This window comes from Nipponia nippon, unplaced genomic scaffold (assembly GCF_047370975.1).
Source record: "Nipponia nippon isolate SJK-2023a ecotype South Korea unplaced genomic scaffold, ASM4737097v1 scaffold_1, whole genome shotgun sequence".
Classification (NCBI taxonomy): domain Eukaryota; kingdom Metazoa; phylum Chordata; class Aves; order Pelecaniformes; family Threskiornithidae; genus Nipponia; species Nipponia nippon.
The window spans coordinates 2,001,770-2,015,318 of record NW_028262290.1 but is presented as its reverse complement, the minus strand read 5'-3'; the positions used below and the strand labels follow the sequence as shown (position 1 = coordinate 2,015,318).

The 13,549-nt window shown below is 50.4% G+C and overlaps 1 protein-coding gene across 1 annotated transcript; it reads right to left on the bottom strand.

Moving 5' to 3' along the window:
- Nucleotides 1–6,507: 6,507 nt before the first annotated feature.
- LOC104020609 (lymphocyte antigen 6E) lies at nt 6,508–12,873 on the bottom strand. The gene is made up of 3 exons (XM_087739398.1): nt 12,715–12,873; nt 8,470–8,589; nt 6,508–7,329 (listed from the first exon to the last, which is right to left on the bottom strand). Exons 1-3 carry the CDS (start codon nt 12,764–12,766, stop codon nt 7,121–7,123), a joined length of 381 nt encoding a protein of 126 aa, XP_087595524.1. The 5' UTR covers nt 12,767–12,873; the 3' UTR covers nt 6,508–7,120.
- Between the last annotated feature and the right edge of the window lie 676 nt (nt 12,874–13,549).

Here is a 13,549-nt window from a genome sequence, read left to right as displayed (position 1 = left end):
TCTGCAAGGTGCCACCATCCCACATCTATTGAGTGCTTGTATTTGTTTTTTGTGATCTTTCCTCTAACAGTTTGGACCGTGATACTAAATGGGCGCCATTCTGGAACCAGCAGGTTTAACTGGTCTGAGCTCAGGAAGGGGTCCTCGTGCGAAACTCAGACTCTCGTGCGAGAACGGGTGACTGCATCCCTGCAATTTTAGCAATGAGAAGACAGAATCACAGCCAGGAGCACCTGGCACTCAGGAACAACAACATGACATTGCTCTCTGATGTGGGCATGACAAGAATCTGTGTGAAATACAATACACCCAGTTGTTGTTTGTGTTAATTGGCACGGAGAAGGAGAGCAAGGCACGCTACTCACACCTCTTCCCCCACAGGTCTGATGCCGTATGTGTCACATGTTAGACGTGCTAGCTAGCTTAACTCTTTCTACACAAAGCACAAGAGTTATTAACTTAATGGCAGCTTGGATGGCCAAGGGTCCCCGTGTCACAGGAAGGGCCAGATCACCAGACCCAAGAAGACCAAGGTACATTGTGCATTGCTTTAAATCTCTTTTTCTTGGGAGATGATAAGCAGGAAGATTGGAGTGTGTTCCCACAGCCATGCAAAGCACCTCCCATCTTTCCAGCCTCCTCCCATCTCGGCTGCTGCTCAGGTCAGCATTGCAGCCTGGAGGTGCCATCTTCCCCCTCGCTCCCCATGGCCTCTCATGTGGATCTCAATACCCATGAACTGGGGAGAAAAGGAACCAGAGGGAAAGAAAGTGGAGAGGGTTAGCACTGGCAGGAAGGTGGAGCTCTTGATTCAGTCATTTTTTTTCTTCCTTTAGCACCACTCAAATTTTCACCTGCAAACTGTCTACCTACACACTTTTCTTGACTCTTCCATGTCAAAACTAGCAAATGAACCCGTTTTCTGGAGACTTCCCTCCAGCCCCAGAGCTGTTCCTTCATTTAAAACCTATGCTCGCCACAGCTAGAGTGGCAGCACATCCAGAGGGACAGAAAAGGGCGGGGATGGGGAGGCAGGAATTCTCCCACTTCAGACCCATTTGTAGCACATGGTGTCACATACCCTGAGATGGTCAACATGACCTTGGGATGCCAGTGGGAAACGTCTGCAGAGCCAACTGAAACAGAAACACTGGCAACAGCCCGCATTGTTTAGTTTCCAGAAATACTTTTGGGTATTTGGTATTACTACATCTCTTAACAAGGCTCACCTGGAAATACGGACCTTAACGAAGGAAACAGCTCTGTTACCTCTGGGTCAAAACATTAATGGTGTCCCTTCTTAGATGTGGAGAAATGGCACCATTTCCCTGAACTTTATGAACACCTGAAATGTGGGAGAGCCCATCCTGGGCCTGTCTGGAGACAGGCAGGTCCCCATGGAGCAGCAGGAGCGGGCACGTGGGAGGCAATGTGAACAGAAAGGATGGGAACACTGGGCAGGATGGAGGTGTAGCCTCTTTGGGGGTAGGTTTCTTTTGCCCCCACCTGCTGCGCAGTGCCCTCCTGCCCTGAAAATACTCCCTGTCTATGCTGGTGCTCTCCTGTCTCAAAAACATTTGTAGGGAAGACTGCAAAATACGGATTGCAAGGAGGGAGAGCAGTGGAGAAGAGCCTTTCCCAGGAAGAAGATAGTCCAGGCTGGGGTTCCCCAGAGAAAAGGAAAGATATTTTTAAGTCTTTGTTTCAAACAGCCTGTGGCTATTCCAAAGAAACTCCTGAGAGCCCATTGCTATTATTCTGCATTTGTCTTACATTCCCCAGGGAACACAATCTCCTTCTCCCACGGGATCCAACTGGGCTCCCCAAAATAATAAAGCTTTAAACAAAAATTAGACTGACACATCTTTGCAAAGCAGCAGGAATGCTCCCTGGTTCAGAAGAGCAGGGGGGAGTCTCCAGAGCAACCAGCCCCCACATCCACGTGTCCATGTGTGCATCTGTCCGCGGGCAGGAGAGGGGCCAGAGCAGCCCCTGCAGCACCGCAGCCCCATGGAGCTTGGGAAGAGGAGCAGCTGCCCACAGACACCCACACAGGGGCCATTATGTGCCCAAAATAGCCACCCTCTCCAACAAGAAAGAGCACAGGCTCAAAGGACAAATCCCATCTCCGTTCCCAGTAGGGTCATGGGCAAGTCAACGATATTTATGAGCACGACTATTGAAGGCAAAGACAATCCCTGTTCTTTATCCATCACCAGGAAGAGACTCCAACGGCCTTGAGATGACATGTATGGATTTATCCCTCCCTATAGTCTATAGGCTCAGCCTCACGTCTGTCCTCCTTTTGACCGGCCTGCAACCCCCAGCCCTGGGCTTAGAAGCCAACCCAAGCACTTTGTTTTCACACAAAGCAAGAGATAATATCTGTAACATCTGCAAAACCATCCAAAAATTTTGTTCCAGGTGTACCTTTTTTATTAATTCCATATATTTTTATTAGAGTATAAGAAACAATATGTAACATACTCTACACTTATACTTATGTTAATATATTTAAAGGAATCAATGCTTCTTTATTCTGCTTATTCTGTTACAATAAAGGTAATACACAATTACAAACCTCACATATATGTATTAGTAAAAGAACATTTCAGTGTAACCGCCTCAGTGAAATGAGATCATCCAACAAAGCTGAAATAAAATGTGTCAATATTTTTTCTACAACACTTTATTGGCCTTATTATATTTTCATGAAGTGTTTCAGTTTTGATGAAACAGCAGGGTTTGGGCTGGAAAAAGTGTTCCCTCAGAAAACGTTGGTCCTGGGAAGCCTGTTAAGCCTTTCATTTCTCAATTTACAATATCAGAGCAAAGCTAGACAAATTAAAACATTCAATCTGTCTCTGACATTTCTGATTCTCTGTTTTGCATGCAATTATCTGGTTAAAGGTAGCTCGCCCTTGGCTCCCTACTCGGGATTTCATGTGTTAACAGTTCCTCCTTGACTTGTGAGAGCTGGGCTTCAAAGCATCTCTACCAGGTCTGGCAAAATCCAGTAGATGGCAGGACCGATCCAGGGCTTTGCTTCCCTGTGCACCATGGACACTCCCACAATGCAAAACTGGGTGTGTCTATCCCCATTCCAGTTTGATAGCCTCAGACAGTAGCTTTCCAGGGGCGAAATAACTCCTCCGGGATCAAGGAAGGATTCAGAGTCATCTTCATCCCAAACAGCTGAGACCCACAGCACCTCACCACTGAGCGTGACAGTGAAAGCACAGCCCAGCTTCAGGGTGCAAAAGCACTGGAATCACAGGAGCAAGGGGCTTGTGATTGGGCCCTAAACCTCCAAGCATCCAGATGTGCACCACATCTGCCTTTCCCGGAGACAGGAGAGCATGGATGCCTATACCTCATTCCAGCATGGAGGCAAAGCCACCCAGACCAGAGCTACCAGGCTTCCCACAGGGGTGGTGGGACCACAGCCTCCTTCATGGCAAATAGGGTCTCTGGGAGGCAAGTCATTTCAAATAACACATAACTTGAGTAAATTAACACCAAGCAAGGACATTCTTTCAGTAATGATGTGGATCTTTTAATTAAGATTAAGCAACTGGCCTTATTTGTTCTGGCTGTTTGCGCATGGAAGTCACAATCAGGTTTGTGTTTTCCAAAAGAAGAAATTTTGCCCTTTTCAAAAAAAAAAAAAAAATTCTTAAAAACTGTTGGAAGAACTTTGTTCATTTTTAAGTCCTCCTTTCTGGGAAACAGCAAACCCAGCGAACCTAGGTGGAAAGGGCTGGTGCTGCAGTAAGCTTTGAGCATGTACAGAAAATACCCAAAAATGAGAGCCCTTGCAACATTGGCGTAGTGGTAGATGGCAGCAGCTGCCGTTGAAATATAGCCATTCCCAGGACGGAAGCACAGAAACCGTTTTCTCATTAGCACGCTCCAAAATGGGCAGGTATTTGACTTAAGCTCTTCTTATTTTTCAGTGAAAACTGATCCGGGATATTTTATGCTTGTACAGAGCAAAGCTGCCTCCCCTCGTAACCTCTTGTGTTGTCAGAAAAGGGGAAGATCTGAGTTTTCTGCTGAGATAATTCCACAGTCCAAGTAAACACATTCAAAGCACTTAAGGGCTGTCCCACCATGGCCTTCAAGTTCCAAATCAGGCTTTTGGTTTAACAAGCCACCAGTTTTAATGCTCTATAAATGCTGGGTTCTTGCTATTTATTTTCTTCTTATTATTAATGCTTTTAATTACTACAGCCGCACGTTTTCAGGCCTTTCACTCCTGGGCTTTACGACAGCTGAGGTTCTCATGATTTCTGGTGCTGGGGACTTGAGGGCAAAAAAAAAAGTCTATAGTAGGACCAGAAATTGTGAGAGTTGGCAGAACTGATCATATGACACTTGGGATTAAACTGTTGAATAACATCTCTTGCATTTGACAAGCTGTCCTACCCTCCCCCTCTCTCAAATATACATATATCTATCAAAGACATCTTTGCCCCATGTGTTCGAAAGAAAAAACTGCAAATCTCTCTTCTTCCATATACTAAGTGTACAGGAATATAGCACATGAGGAGGAGAGAAAGACAAAAAGAGAGCAAAGAGGGGAAAAAAAAAATCTCCATATGCAATCTATTCATCATCTATAGGCTCAAGAACACGTGTGAGCTGACCTTCAGATCTGTCCCCGGGCAATACCATTAATATAACTTGTTATTTGTATAGGGTAAGTAGCCTGGTGAATGCTCTTCCCGCCAGCCCTTGCTCCCTTGCATAACCGAGTCCTTGGCACGAGCAAACTCTGAAACGCTGAGATAGGAAGGGGACGGCCATTGGAGGAGGTAACCAGTTCTCATAACCCTGCTTGTAGCTTTAGCCCATGGGGTTGTCCAGCATGGCATGCTCAAAAGCCTCGTAAAGGCATGAACAGGCATTAGGACAGAGCTATGCTGATGGCTTTTAAGGTTAGCTCGTTGCTCACAGCATAGGTTTTGTGAAGGTAATTTGAGTCCAAAACCAAGATACCTTTTACCAGGTGGCTAGAAAAGAGTTACAGCCCCATCACTTGAAAGGTAGAGTACTCCTGGGTGCTGCCTTGCTCTCACTACAGCATCTACTCACAGCAAGTGGCGAGGAACAAATTAACCCTCCAAACAAGGTTTCTAACCCTCTTGGGAGGAAGGCTCAGGCACAGGGAAGCTAGGGAATATTTACCCCATTTCTAGTAATTTTTTCCCCAATTTTCCCTGTGCTATATGTGCATAGCAGAGATTTGTGGTGCACCTCGAGCCCTGTGGTCCCAGCAGGCGAGGGAAGATGCATTAACCAGAGGAAGGCACATCTGAGGACCAACGAGACAAGTGATGCGTTCTTACCAAACTTATCACCTAATTGCAGGTCACGTCACAATGACCAGTCCCTCCTGTTGTAAAGGCTATCATTAGCATGTGTCATTTTAATTAAAAGATGGGGAGAAGGAGGAGGAAAAAACATGTAACCACTTTTGTTGCAAATATTTCTATACATCAGCACACCATCTTTCAAAAGAAGCTGTTCATCACTCATTTTAAGTGGGGACAGAGGTATAATTGAACAGCGTGTGCAGCTTGAGAGGCTTTTGTTTGTTGACACAAAATAGGAGAACCACGTACAAGGAGGGCACGGCTAAAAAGTGCCAATAGATACCTGATTTTTGCTGCTAGAAGAGAGAAAAAGCCCAGTGCACCTCTGATCAATCACTGGAAGCAACAGCAAGCTTTCGCCTGACAGTTTAAGGCTCAATTTTGGCTTGTTTTGCATCTAGCAGGTCCACAGGTGGGCAAAGCAGGTAGGAAACCAGCACGATGCAGAGATGGCAGGAGGACACATCTCCCATGGGATGGCCGAGAACTTCCAGGAGCAACGCTGCCAGAAGACCTGGGATGATCCTGGAATCTGAGGGACAGCAGGAGTGGCAGGTTTGGTGGTGAAGTCACCTTCTGCAGTCCACGTGCACCATCAGCCCATCAGTCAGGGATTGCAGGTTGAACCTAAAGATCTGAGTATTGATATCTTTGCCTCTGACTTCACTAAATTTTGCAAACAGACCTGTTGCCCTGGATCGTTTAGGTATTGATGTTATTGTCTATCATCATCACAAGTCCAAAGTGGGGAAATCGAGGCACCAAGTCTTTGTAATACGCAGACTAATTTTTAGAGGTCCTGTTCCCAGTGTGCTTGCTCCATTAGGAGTAATGGGGTTGACTCAGATGCCAATAACTGGCATTTTTCACTAAAATGCACCTGGAAAATGCGATTCCCAAGAGAGGTGAAACAAGCTGGCCCACGGGTGTTTATCAGAAAGGACAGGGCCAGGAAGAAGACGGACTTGCTGCTCAGAGGTGAACTGGAAGGAATGCTGAGATGAAGCACTCAAAAGCCGCTTGAGAGGGTAAGAGGCCCTCGTGCCAGGCATAATATTTGGGTTTCTTCTAAGAGCGTTTCTAATCTCTCTGTCTGGAGCAAGGAAACACACACAGCACACATCCCATCTCAGGTAAAGACAGGAGCATGTTTATTCAGGTCTGGCACTTACAGAGCTTGGAGGGACAAGGTACATGTCATTTGTTTTCCAGAAAAGTCAGCCCAGGATCAGAAGAAACGAAACGATTTTATAAAAAGAGACTGCAGCTGCAGGGATCAGGAATGTGTCTCCCTTTGGGTCATGCATTCCCGGTGCCCGGACCACCCACATGCTGGGGGCACGCCAGTGCCAGGCACCTCCACGGAGCAAGAGGCAGGAATGTCTGAACACTTGACTGGGTGATATCTGGGGTTAATCGGTTCTCGGCGAGTCCCAGCCTTGTTTTAACCAACCTTAGAAATGAGGGGAGGGTATTAGGTATAAAAGCAGAAACCCTTCCAAAACGATCCAGCTTTGCCAAGGAGGTGTGAGAGCGCAGTGGGGTATGTCCACAGAAGGAGGAGAACAGCTTGGCCAAACCGCCCAGGTCTCCAATGCTGGAAGAGCATAAAGTCTGGGAAACAACCACCTTGGAAGCCTGCTGAGAAGCAGAGGATCTCCTTGCAGACAGCGACAGAGAAGATATTGGCTAATGAGACCCGCGACAGCCCCTGGAAGACGGCTCTTCCTTGGCCAGCCCCATCACTCGCGAGCCCTGAGGACGTAGATGAAGCTAACGAGGACCCCCAAGGCCAGGACCGCGTAGCTGGCTTTCACGCTGCTGGATCCGCTGATGTTGCAGAGGAAGGAGTCGCAGCAGTAAACGGAGGCAGCCGCTATGCCGAGGTTAATCCCAGCGCTGGGGCAAATGGGAGAGCATCCTTTGGAGATGGACTGGCCAGACTTGCTGCCTGAATTTAGGTTGGGCAGGAGGAAAGGAAGGAAAGCAAAAAGGAGACAGGTTTATAACGTTTCTTGGCTTTCTGATCACCTGTTCTGCAAAGGAAATAAGAGCACTGTAATAGCTGAAGCATCACAGGTGGCACAGAGAGGATGAGGTGCTTCTTGGAGTCAGGCCACGATAGTAATCTCAGCCAGCCCACACATTTCAAGGAATACCCCTGACAACCCCCACAGAGACTCTAGAGACCGTGCAACACCCCAGGGACACTCCTTCCAGGCTGTTGGCCAAAGTTTGGCTGCTACGGCCCCAGTGAAGAATCTCAAAAATCCCACTCGAGCTTGACCCTCAAGCGAGACAGGGAGTACGGGGCATACAGAGCACCACAGCAGGACTCGTGAGCGAAGGCTGCGCTTCGAGCCGTCAGCTGCGAGAGCGGCGCAGCACACATTTAGCAGCAGCAAACAGGAAATTATTAGCTCTGTGCTAAGACAACAGGTTTATAAAAGCTCCCAGCCTCCATTTGTGCATGCACGACCGCCCACATTGCGGACCATGCAACTCAGGCATGCAACACCCCTCCGTCCTGCAAGGGAGAGTAAGGCAAACCAGGCTCTGGGCTCTGCAATGGTGCCAGAAGACTTGCCAGAGCAGCCTGCTTCCCTAGGAGCAGCAGCCGGGAAGCACAGACCGCCCCCCCCCCCGAGATCTTTCCTGGCACTTAGGGAAGAAACCTGCAAATCTCCCTTCCTGGCAACCCCACCTTGCCCGCAGAGAGCGAAGAAGCAAAGGTGGGACTCAGCGATGAACAACCCAAACACAGGACAAAAGCAGGAAGGGCAGCCCTGGAGCTTTCCTACAAAGGAAGCATCCAGCATTCTCCGCACTTTCACTTATTCATCAGCAACCTCCCCGCCCCCACCCCAAAATTCCCTTTGGACTCCTGGCATCAGTGAAGGCACGTGGGCTTTAACGTGACTCCATCTGGCAGCACGCCCCTCATAAAATTCCCTTGGGATGGTCCGACACTCAGCTGCTAAGCAGAACTTTCCCCTTTTTCCAGCCAAAGGAAGGAAAGCCTTCCTGCAGCTCAGCAGGTGACCCAGGAGAGCAGCCAAGAGGGGCAGAAGAAGGTCCTGTCACCACTCACCGATTCCCACTCCGACATACGTCGTCACACAGTGGTTTTCATTCTCCGCGCACTTGACAGGCTTCAGGCAGGCCCAGTTGGAGGATGCATCCGAGCACGAAAAGCAGATGAGCGTGTGGGCTGCAAGGGAAAGGCACAGCTCAGTTAGGGGCTGGTGGGGAGACTTCCCCGCTTGGTGATCCCCACCTCTGACACACGGCATGCACCACATTTGGCCACAGACACGCTTGCTATTCCGTCTGTATCAATCTGCAATAGGTTTTTCCCCCCAAAAAAATTGGCCAAGTGAAGGGTTCAAGCATAAGGGATACATTTCATGCTCTTGGCAGGATCAACGGTCAGCTAAAGCCTCAATACAGCCACAGGTCAGCCTGGCACTTTATGGCATGCTCCTGTTTGCACCAAGAGCAGGTTCAAGCTACAGCTGCCAACTAGAAACTAAACAACGGAGGCAAGTTCAGGCCTACAATCTGGAGCCTGAGATTTGAGCTTATTCAGCTCAGCTACCGTGGACGCTGATGGGAAATGCTGTAGGCGTGACCACGGGTTTGAGCTTTCCGTGACCTGCCTTTGGCAGCTGGGCACAAAGCTCAGGCTATGCTTGAGCTAGCACACATGGTGGAAACAATTTCTCAGCCAGAGCAAGCCCAGCATGGCAGCAAGACCTGCAAGGACTTGCACCATCCGGCTACCCAGCGAGTCATAGCACTATGAAGGCAGCATATGCAACCAACCTTTTTAATTTGGAGCAGGGGGATAGCAAAAAAAGCATGCCTTCCTCCATGGCAGGTCCCCTAAAATGGTCTATCCTACACTAGCAGGATGGACTGCACCAGTTAGCTCCCATCCCTCATCCCTCAGATCTGCCCAAGGAAGAGGAAAGATTGGAAAATAGCATTCAGTGGTGGGAAATGGTTGCGGAAACAGCCTGGACCGGTGACTCAGCAGGGACATATGCACTTTGCAGTGGACGGACAATCTTCTCTCTGTTTCACATACAAGAACATCACATCCACACTGCAATTGTTGACCTACATATGCAGACAGATCAAGTCTGTTCCCAGTGTTTCACAGGCTCTGATTTTTGAGCGCGCAGACGGCAAGCCCTTCCACAAGGCACTGTCTTTCTCTTCTGTGTTTACAGGATGCAAAACAGAGCGGGGGCTGATTCAGGATGGGAAGTGCAAGGCAGCATCATTCCTGCTGCCACCTCTTTCAGCCCCACCACAAACAGATTATCCTAAGGAGGTGAAGCCGGTGAAGCCCTGGGAGAGCTTGCTGAGGCTCAGCAGTCCCTGTCACAGAGTATTTTGAAGAACAAGTTGGACAAATATTGGTCAGCAGCTGTCCCATTTTGCCATGGGACTGCATGACCTCTTGAGGTTCTTCTTAATCCTGTCTCTCTCAGGAAAAGAGAAGCTTTTTACAGGAAAATTGAGGTAAAAATAATAATTGTGCTCTGAGGATGACTTTTGAGCAGCCACAGCCAAGGCAGGGGAAGAAAACAAAAACATAATGTCAGGGAAATGGATTAAAGCAGGTTAGTGGGAGATCCTGAATGTCACATCAGGGCAGCCAGACGACTCTGCTTTGGAGACGAAGCCACCACCACCACCCCCTAAGCAAGAATTTCCTGGACTGTCTCATACATCCTCCAACAATCACCAGTCTGCCAACGATCCTTGCAACAAAACAGAGTTACCTGAGCATGCCAATGCAGCAGCCACAACCTACACACAGCACCCAGAATTACAGGGCCACCAGTTGAGTCAAAACCCCAGGAGAGATTCGTCAGTGGACCTTGCTTCTGGATCTAGGAGAGGGGGAGGAGGAAGGAGCCAGCCATTGAGCCTACAGGCTGCCATCATCCCTTGCTGAGCCCTCAGAGCCTTTCCATGGGTGGCATTTTTGACCTCATTGGCCAAAACTCAGTCTGGGACCTCGGAGTGAAGCCCAGCTCTCTCCTGCTCCCTTGTCCCCAGCAGGCTTCTGCTCTGAAGTCTCAGGTGACCTGTCCCAAACTCTTCTCCTTGCAGCTACCCTGAGGGCAAAGTGAGGAGGCAAATTGACTCATCCCATTTCACAGGAACTGTCTGCAATCAGGAATGGTCTGCAATCAGGAATGAAGTGGATTATAGGCTTCCTGTGGGCATTATGGTAGGACATACGTCCCCATATGTATTTGCTCACTATGCCGAACGCACGAGTCGAGTGGTGCAGTGCTATTCATTAAGGCTTAGGGGTTCCAGATACAAACACATCAGAAATATTTGGACCTGCACATAAAAGTGCCTTTAGGCATTAAATTCTCTGCCATGTGACTAAATCTATTCTCTTACGACAGCATCTCCTACCTGTCTGTGTCACACCTACCTATTACCCCTTGTCTGAATATAGACAAAATCTTTCCAGGAGAGATGAGTCTTTCAACGTAGTTTAAGAGAGGAAATATGCAGTCATAACTAGTGCTGCTTTCTGCCCCAGCAAACCGATAAGTAAATAACCCACTGCAGAGTGAAGAGCGCAAGCAGGCAGAGTGTTTTAGACAAAAGGCACAAGAGGGGTGCAGAATTATTTTACGCAGCCGGAGACAGAGCAAAGAGTTGGAGCTCAAGGCTACAAAAAAAAAAAAAAAAAAAAGCCCAAGACTGAACAATGCGAAAAGGAAGCCTCGTTTTCAGCAAGTAGAAAACGCAGTGTTCTTCCACAGGAAGAATTTATGTGTTTATTTGTTTGCTGCTCAGCTCTTCCGAGGAACAAAGGGCTCCCAAAACAGAGCGGATCATTTGGGGGAATTCCTCAGATAAGAGGTTGAAGCCATTCTTGCAAAGAGCAATGCAGGGGAAAAAAAAAAAAAAAAAAAAGCCTTTAAAAGCCCTCTCTGAAGCTCAGCAGCACGGGTGAAAAATGCTGTTGCTTCGGCAGCTCTGCCATCCGGTCCCTATGCCCAACGCTCTTTCTTTTTCCATTGCTTTTTGGCAATATCCTTATACACCAGATCTTCAGGGCACTTTGAGCAGGGGGTAAAGCTTTTCTGCAAAAGACTCCCTGGATGCGCTGGAAGCGTTTGGGGATAAAGCTACCTGCAACAAACCCTTTTGCCTGGCTAAGAACTTACTTTAAAGCTGAAAGGTTTTTTGGACGGAGGGAAGTGAAAGCCCCTCCTGCCTTGGCCTGGACAGCCCATCCTCCCAGCTGGAACTGAGCACATGCCAGCTGGGCTCTGACCCAGACCCAGCTCTTGAATTGCCAGTCGCTTTCTGGACCCCACTGGGAGGGGGGCACAGGAAGGGTGGTGAACAACTTCTTTCTTCTCACCGGTGTCCTCAGGAGACAAGGAGGGCCCGTGTTTCCTGAGCAGAGGCTCAGAGGGCCCAGAACTCTCCCGTTTGCTCTTTGTTTGGCTTCTCCAAGCATCGACATATGGAAACAAGATGGGGTTTTTTGCACGGCCCCACGGAGTTCGGATAGTCAGAAATGGAGTCGTCGGGAAGGCGGGGGTTGCAGCCCCTGCGACTTGGACAACTTGCAGTTTAATGCCCAGCAACAGGAAGCACCTTCTCCCCAGCTTCGCTGGTAGCCCCAAGATGCGCTCCACAGGGCATGGTCCCTTGGGGGTCACCTCCCCACACGCTGGCCACCGCAGCCTGCCCCAAAGCATGCTGGGGGGCTGGGGGGGGGGGGGCGGGGCGGCAGGAGCCAGGATCATGAGTGGCTTTGCCCAGACTTTGCTCCATCAGCCATTGCCAGGACTGGGCTCCATCTCCCCTCCACCCTCCTTCCCCTCGGCTGCATCTCAGCCCATTTTGGCGCCGTTATCCCGGCTCGCCGCGCCGTATGGGGGAGTGGAGCCGGCCCTGGTCTTTGTTCGAGCTGCAACTGGGAAAAGCTCCAAAATATCGAGACGGGCAGCTGAAGATGCACACCTATACATACAGGGACAGAAGCCCTGAAGTTCCTGCTTCAAGAGGGACACTGTTGCGAGGCAGGTCTTGGAAAGACACCCCTCCACCTCCCCGCCAAACCCCGGCACGGCTCAGCTCTGTCCCCCAGCCCCTTTGCAACCCTCAATCCTCTCCCCCCCGCCCCCGCACACCTCCAACTTCCAGAGTCCACCCAGCAAGACGCAGCACCACCACCTCCCGAATTTGCTCCCAAACCCAGGGCTGGGGAGGGACTGGGGGATCTCGGGAAGAGGTAATGGTGGCTGGGGGGGAGGGGGCATCCCCCCCCCCCCCCCCTTACCTCTCTCCACGCATAGCACCGCAGCCAGCACAGCGAGCAGTAGCGCCTTCATGGTGCAGCGGTGGGGCCAGCGAGATGCGCAGGGCAGCTGGCTCCGCGCAGGGCTGGCGGCAGGGCCGGGCGCCGGGGGTGGGGAAAGGCCAGCGGCTCCGCCCCGGGGGCCGGCCCACGCCCCGCACCGCCTCCCCCTACCGCCTCCCCGGTCCCTCCCGGTTTCGTTTCCCCGCTCCGGAGAGCCGGGGCCGGGGAAGGGAGTCGGCCTGGCCCGCTGAGCGGCCGGGAGCTCTGCGGGAGCAGAGCCAGCTCTCCCCTGGCCTTCCCCCAAAGGCTTTTTCCATCCCCCTTTCGGGTCCCCTCTATTTCCCTGATGGAAGAGACAGGAATAGGAGGGCTCCGGGCACACAGGACCCCACTCATGCACAGCCCTCTTCAAGTGCAACCCCCTGCATCCATGACTCCCTTCACCCACGAAGACCTGCTGCGTTCCTGCCTCCCTCCCCTCCTCCGTGCATCTTCATTCACAGACTCCCTGAGTACACACCCCCCCCATACATTCGCAACCATCCTCTGCACACACACGCCCTGCACGTGCAAGCCCCTGTGTGCAGGGCTCCCTTCGTTCATGGGTCTCCCGCATGCACAAGGCCCCTGCATCCAAGACCCAAGCATGTAGGGAACCAACTTCCTGAGCTGTTTACCAAAGCCTAAATGCGATTAGACATATAGGATTGGGAAGCTTGAAGGTACGAGGGCCCGGCAGCTGGGGTGGATGCCACCCTGGCTGGGTGGGGACAGCCTGGGCTGCTTGGCAGGACAGGTCTTTGGGGCTTAGGGC